General features: G+C 40.7%; 1 protein-coding gene across 2 annotated transcripts in view; it reads right to left on the bottom strand.

Annotated features, from left to right (window-relative positions):
- FHIT (fragile histidine triad diadenosine triphosphatase) overlaps positions 1-27,698 on the bottom strand; it is a 546,368-nt gene that overhangs the window by 204,753 nt on the left and 313,917 nt on the right. Inside the window, exon 1 of one of the 2 annotated variants that reach the window (XM_039378811.1) lies at positions 8,176-8,324. The exons of the other annotated variant lie outside the window; for it this stretch is intronic. Coding sequence (XP_039234745.1) covers positions 8,176-8,260 — 85 coding nt within the window. The 5' untranslated portion in view covers positions 8,261-8,324. Of the gene's footprint in view, positions 1-8,175; positions 8,325-27,698 lie in introns of those variants that run through there. 2 annotated transcript variants of the gene reach the window in all.

Below are 27,698 nucleotides of genomic sequence, written 5' to 3' on the forward strand. Positions count from 1 at the left end.
TCTGGAGGTGATTAAAATGTCACAGAAAGATAAGGATGTAAGTTAGCTGTGAAAGCTGTTAATTGCAAATGTACTCCAACATTAGCAGTGCTGTGTCTCTGACACTCTCCTTCACAAATCACAGCAGAGAAAGGACATTTGCATCCCTTTACATGCCCTTTGCATGTCCACATGGGGGCACGGGCATGTGTTGCTGATACTTTGCTGGACTATCCATTGATTGGCATTTGGTGCAGTCTCTCACAGGTGAATAAACTGTCCAAAGGTAGATCTCTAAATACTCAGTGAAGCACTGAGGAGACAGAATTGAGGGGGGGGGAAAAAAATCATTAATTCCTTTTGCTTAGTTTGTAATTAATCAAAATTATGTCTCTTATGATAACTTAGCAGGTATTTGCTAGTCTTAATCAGACACATACACATGTTGGGCTAAATTAATCAATGGTGAAATAGCAGATCAGCCAGACACAAACAGCAATGCAATTTTCCTAAGTATAGTAGTAAACATAACCACAAGATTTGCACTGAATGGCAATTTGTTGCTTATAAAAGATCAAAAAGATAGTAATCATGCAAACTGTGCTTCAAGCACATTTTGTCCCAGCATCATTCATTCCAGTATTGGACTGATCCCAGGTCATTTTCCCTGTACCAGCAGCTCTTCATTAAAATAAGCATGTTCTGCGAGGCTTGCAGTGTTTTACCACACAGATTCGCTCTGTCAGATACAGGTTCACCTTCTGCACATTTAACTCCATTTTCTTCAGAGTTTTATTATTGCCTTTGGTATGGTTGATTTAATTTCTTTTTTCTTTCTTCATATGACAGGGATGTCTAATTCCAGAATTTTATCCTTGGAAATTCAAATGACGTTGATCTATCTTTGATGCTCATCTTTGGCCAAGTTGTCTCAGACTTCATAATTAACATTCTGTTCTTTTACATCCACTGTAACCTTTTCCTACTTCCTGGTGTGGCATCTATCTATCTGTGTATCTCTTTGTCTATGTATCTAGCTAGCTAACTAGCTTTATAAAGATTTCTAAAGGACAGCATTCAACATTTACTTTAAATTATCTGATTATACCTCCATTGTTTTTATGAGTTTTTGAGAATGAAAACAACCCAAACCAGTTAGTGGCTGGAACACAAATACCAAGGATACCAAGTCTATAATTTTGATAGCTGCTTTCTCCTACTATCTCTTCAGTGGGACTATCTTCACCTCCTCACAGACATCACCAGACACAAGCACCTTTGATTTCTAGCAGTAGGACTTATTTTTTTTAAAGATACTCAAGGCTATCACTACAGGTGAAGAGTTGAGCACATTTGCACCATTGGTAAAGTACTACCAGCCTATGAAAATGATCACAGCCCCAAGAACATCAAGTGCTGAGTTCTGAAAATGCTAGACTTACATATTTTTTAATTATGTCTCTTCCTTCTCATGGTCCTTGCTTCTAAAAGGTCTCTCCAAATAGGAGGAGAGGATGTAAATGAGAGAAAGCCTTTTTTTGTGCAGCACCATGTTTTATCTGGATCTTTTCATTCTCTCCTAGCCAGGCTTAAATGCCATATACATGACTTTCACAATATATGGCTTGTCTGTTCTTTTTTCTCCTTGGGCTCCGAACACCGATGCTATTGTTGAGCACTCAAAGGCTCTTTGTAGCCCAAAATAGCTGTACCAAAGACTTTGCCTTATTCAGTTCATTTTACCCAGAACCTGATTCTTATTCTGTGGAGTAGTGATGAGTCTTTTAAACCCTGCATGCTTTTGCAGGCGTTTAAGGTTCAAAAGTCCCTGATGTCTAGTTAATCAATACTTTAGGACGATCTTGTGTAATGCTCATTAAAGTCTAATGCACTGTATTTCTTCAGCTCCTCTGTGCTCCGTGCTCAGAACACCCTGCAGCTTCTCTCCAGCTAAATGGCCTTTGAGTTCCTCACACAGCTTGTTGAGGTGTTTTCCTGCCCATTTTTCAGTGATACAGCTTAACATCTCAGATAAATCTTTTGTCCTAAATCCTCCCTCTCCTATAGACAATCCTTCAAGAAAATAAGGCGGGGTGGGAAGAAAAAAACTTCTCAAGTGTTAATTCCTGGAGCTGCTGCTGTGCTTTTTGCTCTAAAGTGAAAAAGCTGCAGGCTGTCAGAGGGAGCTGAGCACACAGCAAGGACACCCTTGCACCGTCCCAATCCACAGAGATAAATGGCTGGATGTCTTTGAATGAGTTATTTTTCACTATCTTGCTCTTTGAGCTCTACTGTGGGCAAAGCTGACAGAGGCTGTATTGCCTGCTCTCCTGCCTGCTGCCTCCAACACCAGACAAAGATTCCAGGGGATGCCACTCCAAACAGTGCTAAGTGCCATATAACCTTTAACCAAACTTTATCTCTTTCAGAGGGCTAAAACAAAACTTATACATTGCTTATTTACTATTTCTGGTCTATTTAAAGTATTGAAGTTGTCCACACATGTAGCTGCTATCTCTTCTGGCAAATACCTCCTAGATAATTCCTCAGGACTACAGATCACCCCAGACTAAGTTAAGATGGGATCTCCTAGTCTTTAAACACCAACATAGGCTCTTCTCTCCAAGTTAGAAAGCCAGGGCAGTGTTAAACCTCAGCCTATGTGCTTGTTTTATAATAAGCTGGGATGTACCAAGTGACCTAAACTAAAAGCTACTGTCACTCTCGTTTATAGCTGTGATGCTTAAAATAGCAGCTCAGAAGATATATTTATCTTCTGCCACTTTATCTGGAAAGCACTTTAAAATGACCACTCCTCAATCTCCAATCAGAGCTCATGATGACTGAAAATCATAGTCTGTATTACCAGCATACTTTTACATTCAATTGGTTTTTTAGAAGTAGATTTTAAAGAAATCAAACAGGAATATAATCATGCAGGTAACAGCTTCACAGCATAAACCTGAATGCTTCTTGGTGTGTAAAGACACTTAATTAAAAGACTAGATGAAAACTACAGTTCAGAACCAAAAGCATCTATTTTGAGATATAGAGTTCACATGCCTGCCCCACAAGCCTGGCAGTAGCTTCCTTTGATAAGGCAGTCTTGGATTCAGGGGCGTGAAATACATAAATGCAATCCATACTCCCACACACATCCAAAGCATTTCCCCAAAGACTGTAGAATTACCTCCATTTCACATAATAAGTTTTTGCATTCTTTCTTTCTGAAAGATATTAATAACCTGATGTGACAAATTATTAGAGGGGAGAAGCAAAGAACAAAATATGCTTTGCTAAAGATGCCTTACTACCCATACCCACAGTGAAACACCTGTACTCGCCCCACCTCAGTCTTGCTCCAATTAAGCAGGACCCAAACCAATGCTGAAAGGAAGTGTGCCCACAAAAAGGTCAATTAGAATCAGACAGTAACATTGCTGGCCTTGGCACAGGGAACTGCTTCCTAATGGCAACAACTACTGCAAGGAGATGCTGGTTTAAACACTGTCTGACCCAGGCTAGTCAGAACTAGCCATTTCACCAAACTAAAATACAGTTCTCCTCTGGACTGACTGGCATTTCCCGAGCAAATTTGCTCATCTTTCTGCAAACTCAACCTCAGGCATATGAAAGTCAAGCCGTGCTCTTCCTGGTTCAGAGACGAGATTCTCCTGCCCAAATGCTGCCCTCAATTACAGCCGTGCAATCCTGGCTCTGGGAGGGGAACTGGAATACAAAGCAAGCACAAATGTGACAAAGGCAGCACACGTGGCTCGGGATGTACACGAGGTGACATTCTGAGGTGATTTTTCTGATCCACCCTAACTTTAAAGCAATGTCTGTAACCAGCTATTTGAGGCAAGCAGAGGGAAAAACTGCAATCTGAAAAGAGAATCTAAGTAAGGATTTTTAGATGAAGTCCGTTCCCAACTCCAAGACACCCCTGTGGGAACACATTTGAACCTGTTTCCTCTTGCCTGTGAACACTGAAGAAGGGGTCTGTTGGTTTTTCCAGTGCCCAGCACAGGGAGCTGACTATGCCCTATAGAGTGCACAGGCCAATTTACCTGTTCAATGACACGGGAAGGAATGGGGTTCTTTAATTCCTCTTCAGCCTTTATTTCCATTTCAGAACATCTTAATCATAGACTCCTAGTGTTCATGGAAGCAGCAGATGCCAATTGTTCCATTTCCTTCCTCCTAAATAAGGTCTATTCATTCTATTGCAACCCAGTGCCAGGTGGAGCACAGATACCAAATCTGGAATCTATATAGCAAGTTTCCAACCTTTCCTGATTTCAGCTTGGGAGAATTATGATGATTTCCCAAGCTAATGCTTAGGAAAGAAATGCTTAGAGTTGATTTTGTTTTCTTCTAGGGAATGAAATACAATAAAACCTACTTACTTCTGAGTGCTTTGGAAATAACTGCTCTTTTGTTTAGATGATGCTTCTTGCTCTCAGTCAAAGGGAGGTAAATCCAAAGCAAATACTTGAAACCAGTGGAATAACCTTTTCAATGTGACCCTTTGTTTTCACAAGCTTATATAAAAAATACTTGACTAGCAAAATCTACAAATTATAAATAATAATAAACTACAATTTTAGTTTGACTGAGAGGAAAAAATTACTCTAATTTTTTTTAAAAGAATAAAAATCCAAGCTTTTCCAAATATTGCCAAAAGTTAATGGAACTGTGCAGCAATAATTACAGCAGGAGCAGCAAAACAAGCATGACCTCCGTCCTGGCCACAGTCATGAGCCTTTTAGAAAAGTCAAATCACTGCCTTTCCACACAGCTCTGCAGGATGACACTGCCCCCCAAATAACAAAGAGCTTCCCAACACCTTTTAAAGCAAATAATTCTATTTTCCATGAGAGAAGCAGTATCCAGTCACCAACCAGGTGGAATAATCCCAGGCTCTTTTGTTTTCAGTAGGATCATACCCATATCCATTTGTTTATTATAATGCTTGGCTTTTCCCTCACCTATTTCCATGACCTTCACATTTCCATGAGACAAGACTAAGTACTATCACCCTACCCAATTTCAATTACTGGTTTGATATTTTGTTGCTCAAAGCTGTCAAATTCAGTGTGATTGCAGACTCAAAGAAAGAAGAAATAGAAATGGGATTATCACTGGGAGAAAAGTTTTGAACCACCTGCAAAAAATAGCAATAATAATGAAATATACTTTCCCAAAGATGCCATAAATCACCTTTGTTTAATATTTTTGTCAGTTTTGCTTAGAAAAAATAATGCCTTGGGAGAAAATAATTGAAAGTGTCTTTCTGGAGTACTGTAAGCATCCCCTTGGGGTCTTTATTATTCTAACAATTTCCCTTTTCAAAATACACAGGTACTAACAACCAACAAATTATTACATTTCCTTTAAATGAACTGAAACAACAAAGATAATTAACTAAGAACATAAGCCTGCTTTCCATATGGTAATACACATCCCAAGGGCAAAGCATTTCTCTTTTAAGGAATTCCCCACAGAATTCTTATCCACCTTGTAAGGGTAATTAACAACTGCAAAACACAACTGAACTTGCTTAATGTCACAATATTCTGCAATGCATTACTTTTTCATGGAAAATGATCTGTAAAAAGGAACATAGGACCTTGGAAGAATAAGGCATTATTTGCTGTCATGGAGCATGCTGATGTAACTCACAGTGTGATTTAAACTCTCAGAAGGTGGTTAAAAAAATATTTACATTGAGGTTTATGTCAAAAAGAAAATTAAAATGGGAAGCCTGGTTTCCCACTTAGCTAAGTAGTAGTTTGTGATATTTTCTGTGAACGACAATTTTTGGGGAAAAAGAAAGGAACATATTGGTTAATAGGTACCTAATGTGTTAAAAATTAGGTTAGATAAGGCAAACCATAGTCTCATTATAATTTTATTAGTTGAAGCAAACAGTACACAGAATACTAATGCTTTCTTAGCAAGCACAGTGCATATTAAAATTCAAAAGCATCTTGTCTACACTACAATTTTAAGCTTGGAAGGTGTACTAGGCAACAAGCCTATTGTTACTAGGAACAATATAAGGAAGAATGGTTTAAGTGGAATGAAATTAAAACTCAAAAGCTGAAACCAGGGTAAGCACAGGGGAGCATGGAAGGTAAAGAGATTTTTTTGGATTGTCCATATCTGAGGTCCCCGACAGAAGAAAGACATGGATCTATTGGAATGAGTCCAAAGGAGAGCCACTTCAAGGATTACAGGGCTGGAGCACCTCTGCTGTGGAGACAGGCTGAGAGAGTTGGGACTGTTCAACCTGGAGAAGAGAAGGCTGTGGGGAGACCTTGGGGTCCCTTCCAGTGCCTGAAGGGGCTCCAAGAGACCAGAGAGGGACTTTTCACAAAGACATGTAGTGACAGGACAAGGGGGAATGGCCTTAAGGCAAAGAAGGGTAGGTTTGGATTAGGCAGTAGGAAGAAATCCTTTATTGTGAAGGTGGTGAGGCACTGGCACAGGTTCCAGGCAGGCCATGCAGTGACAAGTAACCCAATTCTAGTTACTATTCAAGTTTTCATATTTTTTTACATGGCTTCAGTGAGGAATTTGACACCTCACTATTGATGCAGTGTGGACCAGTTTAAATACAAGAACATTTTACATGGGAGAAATCACTGAGCTGGAAGAAAGTGAATGATTGGCACAGGGCAGAAGTACTTTTTGCTTCAAGGCTCTGGCCTGTCGTTTGCTGGAAAATCTGTTTTATTAAATGCCATTCACACTTCCCAGATAAGTCACTGAGGGATATGCCAGATTCTTTCCCAAATACTACTTGATACTCAGCGCTGATCACTGATGCGAACACAACATCTCTTTTGATGTTCCTAAACACTGACATGTATACATTTCCCAATACACCAAATGTTTATAAGGCTACAAGAGAGTAAGATATCAACCCTTTGGACAGAGAAAGGGCAGAGGAAACTGATTTCATTTAAATAAACACATCAGATACTTACAAGAGTTCAGGAAAATCCAATCCAGGTGCCAATTGCCTGTGACTTTTTTTTTTTTTTTACTGTTACAGCAAGTTTCACTTAAGTGTAATTTCAGTCAATCAAGTAAACATTTATTATCAAGAGACAGGATGTGAGAGGGTAATAATGCAGTGTATGTGTAATAGTGACATCCCAAGAGTCCTTACTGTGGCTTCTGCTGCGCTCCTCTAAAATATCCCTCTCTAATTTCCTACCCAAGCAGACCGAGGTGCAGGATCGTGGCCTAAGTTTGCAGGTGATTTTGAAGGCCAAAGGAGCAACTAGAAGCTGATTTAGACACACATTTGGCTGTAGGTGCACTCAGATGCATTTTATTGAACTAAGGCCCCTCATTTGGCTCAGCCGGTCTTTGTCAGACATGACAGCTAAACACACTGATATTGTCCACATCAGGGCTGCTTTTCACTTCTGATGCACATTTCAAAGAAAATAAACGTATTCCAGTGACACCCAGCAATCAGGCAGATTATCAGCATGAAAATACTCCTGTATTCAGGGGCTATACAGAATGTTTTTCTGCTTAGTCCCCTTCAATCATACAAAACATATTAAATCATTTTTTCAAACAGCTCACGGGCTCAGATCACGCTTAAAGAATCACAAAGTGCCCTTACATTGAAGTCCTCTAACACTGATCATTTAACATACATAGTATCTATGGCAATAAATGAAGTAGATTTACCATTAAAGCTGTGAAAATCAAGGATGTTATTAAGGCAAGTCTATCCATCACCAGCACTTATTTCAAATGGCCTTATCTGCAGCTTAGGCTTGTATAAAAATTTCTCCAATCAGGCACTGCACAGATTCCAGAGTGATATGTAATAGCACAGCTCTAACACCTATCATGCTTTACAGCACTGTTTAAAAAAATAATGTGAAAATTCAACCAACTAAGCCTTGTTTAGTATTTTTGTCTGTATCATTGCATTACTGTTTTAATCTTCCTCTTTTTCCTTTGTATCAAAACCCATGACAAACTGCACGCCCACATACACATTACCAAGAAGACTCACAACTAACCCTAATACATTATACTAATTATTTTCTACAAAGGAGTACATTATACTTGATAATAACCAGCAGCAGATAATTATAATTTTATTTACAAACAGTAGCGGCAAGAAACAAACATTCACAACACGAGCAAAGACGACTTTACCTGAAACAGAGCTCAGAGGAAGTGAAAGACCACTGATGTTTCCAAGGTCCCTCAGTAAACGCTGTACATGGCACGTTTCAGACATGGCCACACAGAATGCTAATTATCAGCTAATATCCAAGTGAAAATAATGTAACACCTTTGCTCAGCTGAAGGTTCCAATTCCTGGCAGCTGCTCTAGGGGACGTGCCCAGTCTGCAGCCTCTGCCCTCAGGGCGCCATTTCCAGGCGAGCCCCCGGCCTCTCCACAAAGTCCCCTCACAGCCCTCACACTGGGGTGGCATTGGCAGATGCACCTCTTGGCCTTTAATTTCCCATTCTGCACAAGCAAATCACCTGCCTCAGGTACCAACATGGGCTACAAAACCCCCCAAAATCTCCACGAGAGTTTTTTTTTCCTACCGCTTCAGGCACACAGCAGCACTGCCGTGGGCTCAGCACTGCCCAGGACCACAGAGGTAATCCACCCTCTGGCCACAGCCTTCCACATCACTGGGATGGTGCTGAGCCTGCTTTACGTAGCATTTCCGATCTCTATTTAGGTCAGGTTCTGTTGCTCCTGATCTTGGCTCAGCCTGCTGATGGGCATTTTGTGGGAGGCAGTACTGCTTGATGGGAAGAAGCACCAGCACAGCCGCAGGCAGGGACATTAAGCTATTAGAGAGTGTCCAAAGGAGGGCCACAACGATGGTGAAGGGTCTGAAGGGGAAACCCTATGAGGAGCGGCTGAGGTGACTTGGTTTTTTCAGCCTGGAGACTGAAGGCAGGCCTCACTGAGATCTTCAACATCAGAGGGGCAAGTACTGATCTCTTCCCTCTTGTGACTAGTGATAGGACTCAGGGAAATGGCATGAAGCTGAGTCAGGGGAGGTTTTGCATATCAGGAAAAGGTTTTTCACTCAGAGGGTGGTTGAGCACTGGAACAGGCTCCCCAGGGAAGCCAAGGAAGTGGTCACAGCACCAAGGCTGACAGAGTTCAAGAAGCCTCCGGACAATGCTCTCAGGCACATGGTGTGATTCTTGGGGTATCCTGTCCAGGGCCAAGAGTTGGACTTGATGATCCTGACAGATCCCTTCCAACTCAGCCTATTCTGTGATTCTGCATTAACAGCAGGTACCAGTGGCAAAACTGAGAGAAAAATTATTGATGGCGTACTTCAGGCCCCTTCTGCATATTCACTATTGGGATTGAAAACTTCTGTTCTTAATCCTCTCTCAGTGTTCATCCCTCCTGCACTCACCAGAGCTTTGAGCAGGGCTGGCATCTACCCACAGCCACCCCTTTCCCCTCCAAGGCTGCTCCAGCCCCACCATACACATGGCATCCCTGGGGAAGCAGAGCCTCCAGGTAGGGCTGCAGCCAGGGTAAGGAGCTTGGCCAGGCATCACGGCAGCCCTGCAGCACAGAGATCTTACACTCGCTCCACAGAAAGCTTTGTATCCACCTTAAACAGGCAATTAAAGGTAAAACAACTTGGTCTTGAGGCAAGATTTACTACAAGAACTGACAAATTCCAGTAGGTTCAAAATTTTATTTGAAGCCTCACCTGCTTTTCTCTACTGGTCTTTCCTTCATAAACCCAGTCCTCATCAAATGTGTCAGCAGTGTGCTACCTCAGTACGTCATAAAATATGTAAGAGTGTACAGGATAACAAAGCAAACGGCTCCAGAAGCAGCAAGGCCCTTGGTATTTCCTGACTTTGGGGTACTTCTCATTCTTAGTGTTGCATTAGTGTCATTTTCCAAGTGTTTGATGCAGTACGAACCTCATGTTTTGAGGAATAGAGCTGTACAACGCTGCCCAAAGGAAAGGGAAAATACCCTGAAATGAAATGTGTGATCGTTTACAATGCCAAAAGCTTTTTAGCTACGGGCATTATTTCACAGCCAAAGTAAGCACTCTCTCCTAGGGGTACAACTGTACAGCTGCTGTTCAGAAAAGAAACATGGCTTCTGTTTCCAGTCTATCTTCCCTTCCTAAAATCACACTGATGAGAACTGATCCTCCAGCCCTACAGGTGACAGGGCTGCCCCCAAACCAGGCCACGAGCAGCCAAAAAGGGGTTTTCCTCCAGGCAGACCCTCCAGCCTTCTTCAGCACATTCCCTGCACACAGAAGTGAACACAGCTGTAGGGAAACCCACAGAGCCAATGGACTTACCTGGCTCAGGAAGCAGAAAGGGATATGAAATTCAGAGCTGGCACGATGTTGCCTTAAGGCAGTAGGGTGCCACACACAAGTCACTGGTGGGAGGCCAGTATAACCAGTGGGGAGAAGAAAGATGATTCTTCAAGAGTCCATCAACCACCCTGGAAACAACAAAGACAGACCATCCAGGTCTGAAGCCTCCATCCAGGGCTGGAGCCAGGCACAACCACAGCACAGTCCAGGACTCAGCTCAAAGGGAGATCTCAGAGCAGGCAGCTGAGGGTGTGTGGGTGGAGGTCTTGGGGCAATTAAGCCCAATCAGAATCACAACAGGCTGCATATGGATGCAGGAGCCTTGTCAGGGGTGTCTGTGTCTTCAACTCAGAAAAAAACAGGAGGTAGCAATTTTGAGATTCCCCTGTTTAAATACATTGTGAATTGCAGAGCTAAACCAAAAGACTTCTCTAAGCACCTCCTTTGCCTTTGGGCTCTCCAAACTCACCCGAGTTTGCAGAAAGCACAGTATAAATGAGCACATGCAACTCCCCTCCATCAGCTGAAGCACACAGTGAAAAATGAGTTAACATTTGTATTAAAGTAATTAAACATATATAGCATTCCCAGACAGATATTTTATATAATTTTCCAAGTTCCTTACCCCTGAAAAAGAAATTATATTTCATCTCATGAAGACTTAGAAGCTGGACAATCTCTGGAAAAAAATCTACCTTTCAAGAATGCTAGAAATTGGGAAAATGTATTCTATGCAGCATAAATAAACCTTAGCCTACAAAGAGGCTGCCTTCAGCTATACATACATGAATGTGCAAACATATAATTGATGCATAAATTTATTAATGCAGGCTCAGAAGCTTTACACCTTGTAGTCAAGTTGACATATGATCTTTTTATTTTACTTTCCAATAGGAGAAAAAAAGTAGTGCAGAACTGATAAAACTGTTTGAGATTAAATTGGATTTTCCACTACAGAAAGCTGTTTGGAGACAGGTATTCCAACAGCGAGACACGGCACAAAAAAGTCTCTCAGAGCCTTAATGAGAGTGACAAGGGGAAAAAAATGTGTCTCTGCTCTTCTAGAATGTTACTCCAAATGCTGCTTTTGTCATAAAATACTTCTGCTTCTTTGCAGAAACTATTTTCTTGTTGTCATTATTTTGCAGTATTTAGCTGAAAGGCTGGAACAAGAAAGCTGCATTATGTCAAAATGCCTTATGTGCTATTCAAGCAAAATGTGACACCTGTTTTGGGTGTAGCAAGTAATAAACTCATTATGCACTGATTCAAATACCTAAATTTAATATAATGAATAAGATATATGAGGGTTCCCCCACAGTACTGAGGGATCGTCATTATTAATAAAGTTATCATAAGAAATATGGGATAGCAGTGGGCCTTGGCTGCCTAGAATGAGCTCCCTGCAGAAGTCCAGAGCTTCCTCCATGTTTCCATCCCTTTCTCCATGCTGATCTCCCAGCTAGTCAGGTCCTCCTTCCCCATGCCATTGGGGCTGCCTGAAGTCCACAAACCCTTCTCTGCGACCAGGGAACAGCCTGGCCCTCCTTTCTCCTTCCTGGGACAGAGACAGTTCACCATATCCCCAACACCCTCACATCCCTTCTGACTTTTCATTTATCTTCCTCTTCTCCTTCCAAGGACACTGTTTCACCTTCACACTTCTCTCTGCCACCAGAAAGGTTTCTTATTCTCTCCCCTATGCCAAAGACAACGTTCATTCCTCACACCACCTTCCAGCCCACCCAGGATCTCTCAGTCCTTGACTCCACCACATCACTGGGTACAGATGTACTCCCTCCCTCTTCAGGATGCCTGTTATCTCCTGTTCCCGCGGGGTGTCACGCATCTTTTATTCCATTTATCGTTTATATTCACAATTCTTGGATAACGAAAAAAGAAAAACCACAAATCCCCAAACCGTGTCATGAACAGCAGGACAAACGAAAAACTTCCTTTCCTTCAGCTCCCAGATCTCTGCAGTCTAGTAAGAGATGAGGTCTTATTGAAGTTTAGACAAATTGAAGATCCCATTGAAGATGTGAAGTCCCTTACACCCTGAATTATTCTGTTATTCTATGTCAATTTGATCATTGCTGGAGCTGGTAAAAGGTAAAGTTGTGCCTCACAGGCAGCTGCGGTTGAGAAAGCGATGTTAACATCTTTTTTCAGCCAGATCAGATAGTTTCAGTGTCATTGCATATGCAGAGATTGAATCAGGAAAGTTTCAGCTGAAATACACCCAGCAAAATGAACCAGTATTTTCTGGTTTGACTTTGTCATTTCACAAAGTAAGTCTAAAGTCACACAGATCAAGGAAAACTTCAGGTCAAAAAATTGTATGCAATTTATTTGACTTTCCTGAAGTGCAGAAAGACAGTAGGTTGTTGCTGGTACTGCTAACAGAGCAGGTAAAGGGAATCCATCTTTTCAAAGAAGAGCATTTGTGGGCTGAGTTATCAGTTAAATACTTTGAGTCAAATACTGAGGACTCAAAGAGTAAATACAGTCTGGCTATGCAAGCTGCTAAAGAAGGTTGTTCTTCACCAAATACCCACATTAGCAAGTTCTGATACACCCAAGGTTGTAAACAGAATTGAAAACATTGAGATTAATTGGGCCTGCTGCACAGGTAATGATGATAAGGCACATCCATGTAGGAGCCTCTGCTTGGAGTGTCTGGGAGGTTCCAGCTGCAATATAAAAGTTTCTCTCAGATGAGGAGTAAAATCCCATCTTAGCACTGCTATTTTCTGCACAATAATGCAAATATTCATAATTGTTCAGAAAAGCAATTTCTTTTTTGACCTCCTTTTTTATTTTGCAATCAGCACTTATTTTGCTCTACAATCTCTAACACAGTTATTGGTCTTCCTCTGCACTAAGTTTAGCTGTTGCTGAGACAAACAGAACATCACAACAATGTGATGACAAATGCACAGCAGCATTCGGTATAGTCCATGTCATCATACTCCAGAATTCACTTTGCCCTGCTTGTAACAGTTTCTATCTCACCTTTACCAAGTGAAAATACTTGTGATTTCTAATAGAGACCTTTGCAACACAAACTCTTCGAAAGGATGGATTGAATAAGTTCTTAAAAGCAGTAACTGACATGGCTATCAGTGTTTGTCTAAGTGGGTGAAACTCCAAATACAGTAAATCAATTTGAATTTTGCCCCTGATGTTATTAAATTAACCATTTATCATTTAACTTCATAGTTCTAGCTGTTGAACAAGATGTCTTTAAAGGGTGGAACAGTTATATTTTTTTCAGGGAATTAGAGTGTAGGAAAGTAGATGACTTGGATGTAATTCATAGTAAGTATTCAGAACCTGAAATTTGGGCTCAGTTTTTGTAATTTGTCACTAAATGGAGGCCACCTGAAAATTTTCTTTCTCCAACTGAAACTTGTACCTATTGCAACCCTGCACAAAGCTTGTATTGTCACTGTTAGGTATATAAATTTCCCTCTCCATAAGTATTGTGCCTTATCTAGAAAATATTTGGTTTTCCTACTGTTAGCCTGCCTAGTGCATGCATTTGTTAAAATAATCACAGAGAGAGTAAACAGCAAACAGGTATATCACTTGGCCACAGATTGCAGAAAACAGCAGCAGAAATTTTGGAGCACAATATAACCAGCTCCAAGGACAGTACTGTTAAATCTGCAGTGTTATCATGAAAATTATAAATTAGAAAAAGGCTTGCAGCATTCACATGAAACTCTGATAATTTTGCTATTTTATGTCAATAACAATTGGTAACAGAGTGTAACAAATTGGTATCATCAGGGATGGGTACAGATGTAGACTTTTTTTAAGGTAGATTTCAGAATATGAACTAAATGTTTCTTGGTTGTGGGGTATATGTCTGCTTTGCTATCATCATACACACAAAAAAGAACCTAATTTTTTTTTTTTATAGCAAGCATGTGCAAACTTAATATATTCTATGCAATAAACAGAATTTATAAGCTGTAGAGGTAGCATTTTTAATTGTTGCCTGGTAACTGGAACTGACCTTCAGCTAAAAATAAAGAAAATATTTAAAAACAAACAAAAAAAAAAAGACAAGGAGACAGTATTGCTATATTAAAAATATAAAGTTATTTTAAAATTAATGTGCTACCATTTCTAAGGGTTCATTTTAACTTCGTCCTAGTGACATGGCTGGAAGAGTTAAATAATATTCTTGTTAAGCTATTTCCCACTTCACCATCCAAGCTAAGATTTTATGAAGTGTTGCTAAAATACGACACAGAGGATGAGCCTGTCACCTTGGCAGCAAAAGTGTCCTGGTTTTGGCTGGGATAAAGTTAATTTGCTTCCTAGTAGCTGGTCCAGTGCTGGTTTGGATTTAGGACGAGAATACCGTTGATAACTCAGGGGTGGTTTTGTTACTGCAGGGCAGGGCTTACACAGAGTCAAGGACTTGGCTGCTCCTCACCCCATCCCACCAGTGAGGGGGATGGCAGGTGACACAGCTCATCCCACCTGACCCAAGGGGGATTCCAGACATGGGGTCATGCTCAGCATGTAGAGCTGGGGGAAAGTTGGCTGGGGATTTCTGCTTGGGAACTGGGTGGGCAGCAGTCAGTGGGTGGTGAGCAATTGCATTGTGCATCACTTGTTTTGTACAGTCTAATTATTTTATTATCATCATTATTACTATTATCATCATCATTATTTTCCTTTGCTTTTCTGTCCTACTAAACTGTCTTTATCTCAACCCAAAAATTCTACCATTTTTTCCTTCCAGTTCTCTCCCCCATTCCACTGTGAGGGAGAGAGTCAGTGGCTGTGTAATGTTTAGCTGCCTGCTGGGTTAAACCACAGCAAAAAGCCGTATTGAAATCTAATGTAAGTGAACTTCCAGTGGCTGAGAAACTTCAAACAATAACACAAAAAATCACCTATGTGTGCTGTATTTGCTAAGTGCATATTACCTTTTGTTTTCACTATAAATCAAATGTGTATAAAATTTGCACTCACCAAAAGAAATGAGCAGGTTCTAGGGAAGTTAGTACTTGCCAGCATGCAGTTACATACAGCTCTGGTTGGAAATCCTCTTTTATGTGACCAGACAAAATACAGACACATTTTTATAAGCATAAAAATTTTTACATATGTTACAAGGTAACATATACAACATCCTGGATTACAGTTCCTCTTAATTGTTGAACTATTCTGTTGTAAATATTCTATAATGTTAAAACATATAGTACTGTATACAAAGGTAAAAGTTCTTTCCATGGCTGCTGAGTATTTCAGCATTGAAACAGATTCTTCAGCTTTCAGAGGTAACAAATCTGGGATCTGTTTTCAGCAGTCATACATACTGGAGAATATATTTCTCCAAAAAAAGAAATTTCACAGGTGTAAAAGTGGTCTTTATGTTAACCAGATATACACCTAAAGGGCATTCCTAAAACTGTTGTCTGCTTTCAGGTCAATTCCCTTGTTTAGAAGGTTCAGCTTTAATTGAAGCAGTAAGTTAGCTGATTTTACACATTTGGATGGAAGAAGAAAATGGCTTTTGTGATGAGCATCTGCTGTTTTGTTAAAAATGTGGTTAAAGACATTAACAAAAGTGACATTACCAGCTGTTCGAATGTCAAACAGCTTAGTAAAACTGTTTTTTGTCAAATGACAACATATGACACCAAAATCAATTCCAAACCAATAACACTCTCTTAGTTGCAAAACAGGCTGCAATCTAGAAAAAAATGTTAATTAAAGTACAAATTATACTTTTTTCCCCTGAAAGAACAGAACGCCAGATTTGCTGACAAAACTCAACCTCTTTTCCAAATTCATAAAAGGCAGAATATAACTTACAATAAGTTCTCTGATGTATAAATAACACCTTATTCCCATAATATACCCGTAATAGCAATAGAACATGACAGGCTGTGCCTGCAGGGTAATTAAAGCGTGCCTCAGGTGGTTCAAGTACGGTGGCCTTTGGACTTGCAGCTTCCAAACCCCCCGCCCTTTTCTGCTGTAATCACCAGGCAGGCAGTGCCTGGGAGTGCTGCTGTTCAACCACCCCACGCTCCTGTTTGCATCATTTATAATTATCAGATTATTAGAAGGTGACACATTAGCAGCCTTGTCAGCCAGCGTTCTTCTAAGGGGAAGATTATAGTCTTTGTGTACTTGGGCCAATGCCCTTAACATTTTCTAAAATAATTACTTGGAAAGAAAGAAGCTGTAAAACAAATTACCAAAATACAAATGGCATCGTTTGTACCTTGAAGTCAGGCTCCAAGTCAAAAGTGAACAAATTTGCCTTCAATGTCTTAATCAACCTGTTAAGATCAGATAAAATGAAATCCTATATGCTGCTTGGTGCAGTCCTTATTTAAGGGGATGCCCTGTATTTTTTTAATGAGGAGAAAGATGCATATCAGAAATGTTTGGGGAAATGCCTTCCCAAAACATACGGAGAATTACATGAGTAGAGAGACTCAAGGTAAGTTCAGTGCTCCGAGACAGCCACGCTGCAAAAGAGATTGGTGGGAGAAGCAAGCAAACAGCTGTGCCATCTTGTTAACTAAATAAAGGACAAATGCTTTAAATCATGATCGATGTTTGCAAACTTGCAAGCCTTAAAAGGCATGGAAACTGGAATAATGGCTTCCAGATGGAATTGCCAGTAGTGCTTAAGTGACCGAGGTACAGAAGTCTGGTGGCGTCCGTTGGATTCAATGCTTCTGAACATAAACCCAGCTGGTACAGTACACATCTTGGCAGTTTTCATTTCTATATTAAACTCAGCCCACTAAAACACTGATTTTTATTAAAATATTTTATAATGAATGTTATTTTCATTTTGAACACCCAAACACATTTCAATAAATATTTTTAGCCAGCTCCAGCAAAGAAACAGGATACGTAACATAAGTGTTGCTGTCCCCTCACACCACAGCATATGGTAGGTGAGTTACAGACACTTGTGTTGCTGCTGCAGCTCTTGAAAAATAAATTGTTACATTAGAACCTTAGGCATATGCTATTTTCAAACTGTAAAATACCTGCTTCCTTAAACACACAGATGCCAATAATCCCCATATGTCTTGAGATGATTTTGAGCCACTTTTAATAATTGATTAGCTCTGTGTAATGCAAATTTGAAAATGTAATGAGAAGAAGAGAAAAAAACCTCTCACATTTGTCAAAATTAACTGAAATGCTGAATTCAGTCCCCTTTACAGGCTGAATTCACGTCCACCATGCTGGACTAGGTCATTTCTGCCTTTGTCACTTACTCTGAGTTGCACTTTCCTTGCTATAGGTATCATTCCTATGTCTGATTAGTTCCTAACTTGGAAATGATGCATGATGCAGAGGATGGGGTGGGCCTGATCCTCTCTCCTTGGTGCCCAGGAGAGGAGACACCCTGAGGCAAGGTGATCCCACTCGCAGAGACAAAGAAAGGAAACCTGTAAGTGGCGGGAGTGTGGGTTACAACGTGCCAGGGAAGAGCAAAGATTATGCTTGAGGAAAGGAGGAGACAGACTAAAACAAGAAATAAATAAAGAAATAACCAGTAGCAGTGAATCCTGATGAGGGAATATAGAAGTAAAATAGAAAAAAAACCCACAGACATAGGGCATAGACAAATGTCCTGAGCAGCACCAAATTGACTGGATTGGGAACTTGTGGCTTTCTGGCCTGCTCAGCTGCTGAGTCCTGGACTCAGCACTGTGTTTACACTACTGTTGAACGTGCATTACACAGCAGAGCAAATATTTTGTGTTCCTTTTTCAGTGGGGAAAACAGCAAGCAATGGTGGTTTGCTTTCCCATTTAGGAGAATTATTCTTTTCCAGTTGTTCAGTTTGATAATATCTTGTGCATGTACCACCACATTCAACCTTACCCTTGCTAGCACTTTCTGTTATGAAGCATCCCAGCACCCCGCTGTCAGCCCAAGACTGCACTGTGCTACCTGCTGTCCAAAACAAATACACTGCTTCTGATCTTATTAAGTAGTTTTGAGGAGCTTCCAAAGGGGTTTTGCTACCGGGGGCCTAGGTCATGGGAAACCTTGAAGATGGGACCTACAAGCTGCCTGAAGAAGCCTTGCCAGAGCACAGCAGCCCTTGACTGAGGGAATGCTGCCATGGTTTGGCCATGCTCTGTTATCAGCAACAAGAGCCAAGCAGTTCTGATAATGGCTTTTTCCCTTTGCAGATGCTTCTGAAGCACAAACTTGAGGAATGTAACCCTTGCACCAGCACAGGAAGCCCAGAAAACAGTTGCCTAGGACTCCCTATCTAACAGTCCCTGCTCATCTCCTGGAAACATCAGTAAAAGGGAGAGTTGTAGAAACCACAATTATCTGAATGCACTGTCTCTACAGACCTCTTTGCAAGACCTCACTTACTTATAAGCAAATCATTATGTACAGTAAATATAAGGGACTGAACTCACACAGTGCAACCATTAATCTAATGCTCCCACTGCATCCACCTAAGTAATGAGATTCTTTTCTTTCCAACCATCTGCAGAGCTATGGATTCTCCTCCCACAACTTCTTGCTTTAGTTTGCTCTAAACCATCACATCCACACATATAGAGACAAAACAAGATATACGCATTTCATAGTAATTAATTAGGATATCCTAGCTGCTGTTATTATTGATTACTAATTGTTTGTATCCTGCTGCAAGTGGAATTTATATTCCATGTACTAAAATGAGGCACTGCCCAGAAAACCAAGAAAAAAAGATGCAAAAAGGCTGGCAATACAGATCAAACTCCCAAAACCAAACACACAAAGACAGCAGCAGACTGATTTTTAAAGTGTAGAATTAATCTGTAAACTTCAAGCTTAACCACTTTGTATGGTTTTATCAGGACACAATCTTATAATAAAATACAACAGCAGGCTGTGTGCTCCCGAGTCTGCCATTTCTCCCCAGCTGTGCAGCAGCATGTTACACTGGTGAAAATTAGAAAGCAATGTAACCTCAGCTGACAGGTTTATTAAGACACAGAAGACATTACACAAGCCCCTTTGACATTATAATCACTAACTCAGTCAGGAGTAGAAAACTACTTGCTACCATTATTGGAAGTAATTGGTAAAAAAAAAAAAAAAAAAGTAAGCAAACAGCCTTGTAAATGTCACGTTAATTATTTAGGATACAGGTGCTTTCAGGCACATAGATTGTATCCCATCTGTACTTCAGTGGTTTTCAGTGATCAAAAGAATAGGCACAGTAAAGGAGTCTACTTTGACCTTGCTCCATTAGTTCAACTGCTCTTATTTACGTTAATGAAACTGTTTGTGCTCCTGTTGCACAGCTAAGGCTGTATCATTGCTACGAGCATAAGTCCCAGTTTGCCAGAATTTATAATTAGATTATTTGAAATTTCTCTAGGCTGGGACCTGCTACACACAGCCACCACACAAGTCCTTTTCTTTTCCTTGATTTTAATGGAGTTGTCTAATATTGTTATATGTGTTAGGGAAGGAGAAAGACAATGGTTTTACGGCTTTCTGGGCTCACCTATATGGATTTCAACCCTTAGATATGTGAGACAACATCAATGCAAGAGAGTCAGAATTTCTGGAAAACATGTAGGTAGTTGTCAGTTCTTCACCTGGTGGGACACAATCTAGTGCAGGTCAGAAGCAAACAAAACCTATTGTATCCCACATTTAAAGATCTGCTCATTGATATTCTACCTATACCAACCTATTGCTGTTCCTGCTGCAGCAGAAACCACCAGGTTGGGCACCAAATGACAGAAAAAACAATTCCTGCTTTTAGAGTTTGCAATCTACATACAAAGACAAGAAAGAAAGAAAGAAAGAAAGAAAGAAAGAAAGAAAGAAAGAAAGAAAGAAAGAAAGAAAGAGGTCAGTGGCAAGTACAAACTAAAATAGAGGTTATATCAACCAGTCTTCAATCAGCAGCCCAGGAAAAATCTTATCTTTTTGTTAACAAAGGACAGAAGTCATGCAGCCCTCTTAGAGCTTGGGTTGTCTGAGGAGTGGGGTGGAAGACTGTCAGGCTTTTAACCTATTCTTTCTCTACTCCATGGTTTGAGAGACTCAAAACACTCTTCATCCAACTATTCCCACAGCTCTAGAAAACACTTCAACACAAGACTAAGAGCTACATTTTCAGGAGTGCTCAGACACTGCTTCTCTCATTGTCACATATGTGTGGGAGCACACGTAGAAATGCTGCCCATAATACCCCTTTCTGGGAAGAACCAAACAATAATTTTAAACTATTTCAGCCTCTAACACATATTTGAACTTCTGCTTTTGCTAACTTTGTTCTGCTTCTCTGGGCAGCACCTCTTTTGCTCCCTGTGTCCTCAGAGAGCCTCGAGCTGCAGGCACGTCCTGTGTAGACCTTTTGAAACTTCCTCTGGCTCAGGTTTCTCTCTGCCCTCAGGCACAACACAGGTATCTGGCATGAACTGCAAAGGACACAAAAGCCTCCCTGTTAAGGAGCATAAAGGGAAGGTGCTCACATTTGCAGTCTCCTCCATGGATTTTTCTACGACCCAGACCAGTTCACTGATAACCCTGATCCAGTCCCATACAACACAGAAATCAGACATTAGTAAGTGCAAATAAGATCTTGAGACTTTCTGAACCCAGAGCTCCTCTGTTCACTTCAAAACAGGGACCACCTGCAGAGAAACACCGTGTGTTACTGCAGGGATATGTGTGGATAAAAGGAGGTTGGAAAGTTCAGAGCAGTGAACTCAATTTATTTTATCTTCAAACTTTTCTTAATAATAATAAAAAAATACAAAGCTAACAAACATTTACTATACCGGATTTCCTGATTTCTACTAGACTGTGCCACAAGGGTCCATTTAACACAAAGGCATTGCAAAAAGACTTGAACATACAGCCTTTCAATACTAAGCAGCCTCTGCAAGCTTTAAATGTTCAATGTACCTAAAAATATCCTTAAATATGTTTATAAACACATATAATGACATGACTCAGCTCGCTTTACTTTAAGAAGAAAACATAGAAAGGCCTGAGATACTCCCGTTTGACAGACTCGATGATGTACACCAACTCTTGCGCCCTGGAGGGACTCGGTGGATGATTTAGCAGGTATAGAAATGCTTGTGTTAGGAGGTTCCTTTAACTTATTTATTTTGCCTTTAGAGGCTTATTCTGAAGAGTACTCTGTGAAGATGTCTCAGGAAAGGTCATATTGCTTGGAATTTTACATCTTGTAGAGAAAGTCCTCCAGAGAGATACCTGCAAGCCAGTAGTGAATAAACATTCTTAAGTGCTGTTTGCTCCCACCTTACCTCAGCAGCCTGCGAGGCAATAGCAGAGCTCTGCTTTCCCTTGCAGGATACATGCCTTTCATTTTAATGACTGAGCTGAGACAAGATCTCCTTTTTGTTTCCTCTCATTTCCAGCTGCCTTTTTTTTTTTTCCTTTGTCAGAACTGACAACTTAGAGGGCAATCAAAACACCGATTAAGGAACCCTGTTTGACCTTACTGCCAAGAGGCTTAAAAATTAATGTCTGCAGCTATTTGTATGCATTGGGAAATCACTCTTTCCCCTTTGAGTTTACATGTTTCAAAATGTCTTTTTCAAACTCTCTGGACATCACCAAACTTTGAGAACTTTTCTCAAGCCTTTACTTCAAAAAACATACAAGGACTGATGAGAAACCGATGTTTCTCAAACACCCAGTGAGAGACTGTCCAGTCCAATGGGTTGATTCATTCTACACAATTCCAAGCATAAAATGTTTTCCAAACATTCAGATTCCAAAACCACCTGTATTACACCAAGTATTTTCTGGTCCAGATCTATTCCAATGCCAGTCATTAATCCAGCAATACTTTCTCCATATCCAAAACATAGAAGCATCCTCTTGTCTGCCTCTTAGGAGTTACAGCTGATCACAGTGTTAATCATATCCCTCAGAATGTTTAGCAGGCCCAGCTCATTTTCCCTATAAAAGATACTCTTTTAGTAGTAGTTGTAACTACCGACTGTTCACTTAAAAAAAGCAAGAATAACAAGGGAAAATAAAACAAAATGATTGCACACATTATTTTCTTCCTCAATTAAAGAAGTATTTCTGTTTAACTTCTGCACATCTGTACTCTTTAGCTTGTCAGTAGAATTGCACACAAAGTCATCTGAAGCTTAAAAGTCAGAGGGTGCTGCTTTAAAAATTGATACTGTTCTCTAAGAAAACACTTGAGTTTGAACAGTTATGTTCTCTCATTTCTCTTTTAAAGCTCCTAAGGAAGGGCACCACAAGCCCTGAAGAAATCAAATTAGAAAGACCATCTTGACACATTGAGAATCATCAAGCAAACTTTATCAGATGTCAAGCCCTCAGGTACCGCTTGAAACTGTGCCAGGACATTCTGTAACCAGGTGAAAGCATGTATGTGACCTACACAGTGAAAAACAGCTTAATCCATTGCCCATGCCATTGTTAGGCATTTCCTTTGCACAGAAAGGGAAAAGGAATGCAGAGATTTAATAAGGAACAGATGTCATTTTCTCTCTAGTAGGAGGCTGGCATGAGGGAAACGTTTGAAAAATTGTTAAATCAACTGTTGTGGCAGCTGAATATCCTTGAGTTTAGCCAATGTGATCTAAGCCTCCACAATGTGATTTGAAGATCCCACAAAGCAACCTGGATTGGAAATTGCAGTCAGGGTAAAAACATAGCTTCTAGGTCTTTAAGTACCAGGTAGAGATTGTTCTTTACAATTGCTTCCTGCAGAGGAGGAGTTGGAAATGCAGGGATTGTGAAAGGAAGCCCTGTCAATCAAACTTTACAATTATTTCTTCAATGGTTTATTTTCACCCCAAAGCAATGCAATTCAACTCAGTGGGAAAAGTGGCTGAAAACCTTCTGAAATGTCAAAGACCACTTCTGTACAAGAAAGGAAGGGAACATGCCTAGTGTGTGCCATTAGGCTGGTAGAAAAGGCAGCATCTACAGGAGGTGGATGATGGCATGGACGTTGCTTTTTTACCCCTTTTCTTTTTTTTTTCCATCAGTAGAGCCCCCAAGAGCCACTAGTGAAAAAATACAGGTGGAGAATGATACACTATCAATGAATTGAAAAATAAAACTGTATTGATTTTATAGACATGCTTAGATTTCTGAATAGCAAATTACATCTCCACAATGCCTTTAATTCCAAGTGCTCTTCTGACTGTGCACAGGAGAATCACAATAACCACAGCTAAAGTGCAGCCACTTGTTCTTGGGTCACCAACAGTAAGTGTTTCAGAGCTTGCAGAACCTCACTGAGCAGACCTACAGATGTTCAGTACAAAGACCAAAAACCCACTGTGTATATTCTTCACTGTGTATATTGTTGTGTGGGAAGCAAAGAAAAATATGGTAATTATGGTGCTGGAGGAGGAATATATATAAAATAGAATGTAATCCTGAAACTTGTAATTTACCCAGGATATCAGATCTAATACATAACGTTCAGTAGGCTTAGCAAGAAGAGCAGTGCAATTGTCAGGAACTAGTGGGAGCCAGGAGGTCCTCATTTCCTCTACCAGACTGAAAGTCCTGGACAAGCTTTGACTCCTCAGCATTCTGCAACAGTTGCCACATGTGAAACATAGAAAAGGCAATTTCTGAGAAAACAAATTGTGAAGAAACCTATTGATGTATAGAGCTGAAAGTAAAACCCCAGGGGCATTTATTCCCTTTACATCCTGCTGTCCCTAATGATATCCAGGCATCCCTCCCATAGACTGGGCTCCACTAAGCTGCTGCTGAGAAAGATTTACATTCCTTTGAACAGCAATATCACAGGCTAATTGTTGGTCCATTGGATTTGGGTTAAATATTTACCTGTACTTTGAAACCACAGCCTAAACAGGAGCCTTTACAGCCCTATGCATTCTCAGCAATTCTTTTAACTAGCAAGAATGCCAGCGTGTGACACAAGGATTAAGATTTCTCTTTCCAACCTCCCCCAAAAGTCAAGAAAAATCTTCCTGGTTGTCTCCTCAGCTTTTCTGCTGCACTCTCTCCAAGCAGCATTTACACTTGTCAGAAAGCTGCGCTATTACTACACTCTCAAATTTTATCTTGCATAGCCAAAATGCTACATTAGGCCTATCTGCAAATTTCTGCACAGTGCAATGCAGCATGTTCATGAAACAGAAGTTCATACACACAAAGCCAACATTAATATGCAGCAGTTGAAAATGGATAATCTCAGTACACTGAATGCCAATGTTGTAAAACTGTGAGATACACTAAACTTGGATATACTGTCATATTAAATACAAAACTAATGTTACTTTAGTGGAGAAAAGGAGCATCAGAATCACCAGAAGTGTGTTCCTAGTGTTACAGTGGGAATAATTACAGGGTATTGAATATGTTATAGAGGGAACTTGACAATGTGAGGCAATGATGTAACAAGGGAAGTATTTCCATGTAGTTTCTACTCTTAATTCCTTTGGGTAACAGTGACAGAAAAAATAAAGAGGGTAAGAGACAGAGAAAGAACACTAAACTCTTTCTAATCACCTTAAGTGTACATTAGAGAATCTGACTGCAACATTAGTGAAATTACACAGCATAGCTCAGATCAGGGGGACTGGATTTAATATACAGAAACCCTTTCATAGGCTGCACAGAGGATAATATGGTAAGGAACATTGGGCTGGAAATTTGCAGGGTGAAAAAACACACACTGTACAGTTTCATTAAAAGTTTGAGAGCAGCTGGTATTCTCGGTAACAAATCTTTCGAGAAGCTGCAGCAGACACAAACTAACACAGTCTTAAGGTGGTAGCAATTCCACAACAGCTTAAATACAATACCTGCCTGGCCAGGACAGCGATTACTGTATTCATATGCAGTCTGGGCAGCCTGTCTCGAAGACAGAGAGACTAATTTGAGACATAAATTATTAGAGAACCTACAGATGATCTTCGACAAAACCAGCCTAGAAGGAAAAAAGCACTAGAAATTGTCCAAAGTGCAATGACTGAACATGAAACAATGCTGACTTACAGTGAAGTCCCAAGGCCCAGACAGCCACCTGACAACCAGCAGTGTGTACACGCTTTCAGTGGATCTCAGAAAAGAAGAAACATCTGGGAAAGCAGATGACATACAGGACAAATATGCATTTTTGGGCAAGAGATGGGGAATGTGCAGTGGGGAGAGTGTGTGAATGTGTAACACAGACAGATGCTGTAACTTAGATTCAGACAAAGGGATTTGCTAGTCAGAAATTCAGCTCTCCAGAATGGGTGCACCATGACATACCTTAAATAGGGCAACAGAATGTTTACTACAGGAATTGGGTTTAACTAGGTCAGTGCCAAGGCTATCAACCCAGGAGATGCCCATGCAACCAGCAAGAGGGCAACAGCTCAAGTCTGGCAAGGAGGATCCCCAAACTTATCATCACATCTCTCCACAACTTTGAGCTCTTTTCACAATTATCAATAGGAGGAGAAGCATTTCACTGGATTTTTCACTGCACAGATGAGAGAAGAGACACACAAAAGGATATAGCACAAAGATAAATATGTGGAGAGAGGTGGAAATGATGGGCAACAGATAGGAGCAGAACATCACTGGAAGGAGAGTTTTGTAGGGAAAGGGAGGCATTACAAAGACAGGTGTTCAAAGGAACTAGAGGCTGTCACACAAGTAGAAAGAGGAGAAACACACAAAGAGCTGAGCAGGCAGCATTCATCCGGAATAAAAGAGCAGGCAGTGAGGCATATAGCAGAGACACAAAGAGAAAAGAGGGGCTGCAAGAGGAAGAAGTGTTTGCTCGCTTTTTCTGGAGGGTGAAGAAGGTTCATGAGCACACATGGAGGGCTGCAGTAATGGACTGAAGGCTGAAACCCACATCTCCCTCCAACCCCCTGGTCCACATCAATGAACTTTGAAGACATTATAAGGCTGTGCTGTTGCTGCAGTTTTAGGTGAAGGCTGTGAAATGAGGAGAGCTGTTCGTTAAGATGGAGTAGTATTTTATGCTGTGTAGGGGGGTGTTGATCTGGTATGATGCACTGTGTGGTGTTTACATCTACAGAAGTGCCAATACCAGAGACAGATGCTTTATAAAACAAACTATGAACATCTTAAAAGTCAAAGGTACACGGATGTGCCAACACAAGGCAATACTACCCTTGTTTTTTCTAAGAGCATAAACAACCCATTTACACAGATCAAATGTGGTTAAGGCAAATAAAGCTAAACTAGGACAAGCTTAAGATTGATACACTGTCTATTTAGTACTTGCAGAAGAAATGCTGAGCTTCATTCTCAAAGGGCAGTGCTCTAAACCTGGACACTTATCAGAACTGGAGACCTGTATTCTATCTCTAATTGAAAGAAGCCATTCATACAATCTATCCCTGTAACTCTTAACTGTCTGCCTGTATCTTACCCTTGGCTGAGACCACAGTCCATCCAGCACATGAGCAGTGAAGCTAATTTCTCTTTTTTTCTGTCAATAAAACCAGTGGTAAGCTTCACTCTGTTGGGTTCTCACAGAGCTAATATGGACATCCTCAGTCCTGCAAAGAAGGTTACAGCTGACTAGCATGATCAAAGGTAAAGCTGCCTAAAGGAGAGCTGCTGAAGAGTAAGGAACATACAGGCACATAGGCTGAATATTTGAAAACGGGCTAGCAAGTAACCCTTATCAGGAAGGGTTAAAGATTCAGGAAGAATCCAGAGGGAGGTGCACATCCCTCCTTTGGACCATGGGATTCTACTGAGAGGATGAGGACTATGAGCACCCAGAGCTATGTGTCTTTCCTCAGCTCTCTTTGTCTTAAGCTCCAGAACAGTTCATACATAACAGAAGCTTTCAAATAGGTGGCACTGCTACTGGAGAAAGGAAATTACTTCTGCCTCCGTCAGCCAGAATCCCTTCCTACACGGCTTGGGGAAGGGTCATGGGCCTGCACAGTCATCCACTATCTCCCACAGAAAATAAATGCCCTGAGCAACTGAGGTTGGGAAGAGCACAGACAGGTAGGGAAGATCACAGAGCATCATCTCAAAGTAACAGCCAGGACAGATAATGCATCAGCTTAACCAGGTGTTGTCAGATCAAATCAGAAACGCTGCTGCTACCCAGCTTTGAGTTAATGTAGGTCAAGACACTCCATTCCTCTCCTCTATATAATCTCCCACACTTGTTATGTAGAAAAATGCAAAACAAACAGCACACCAAAAATAGGCTGAAAAGCCAAAAAGATTACTCAGATTCTGTCGTGAGCATGTAAGACAGCAGGAGAGCAAGAGCTCCCAGATTTGGGAGATCAGGTGTATTCATGTCATTTAAGATTATTT

This window comes from Pipra filicauda, unplaced genomic scaffold (genome assembly GCF_003945595.2).
Source record: "Pipra filicauda isolate LSUMZ 115617 unplaced genomic scaffold, ASM394559v2 scaffold148_size1903560_pilon, whole genome shotgun sequence".
NCBI classification, from domain to species: Eukaryota; Metazoa; Chordata; class Aves; order Passeriformes; family Pipridae; genus Pipra; species Pipra filicauda.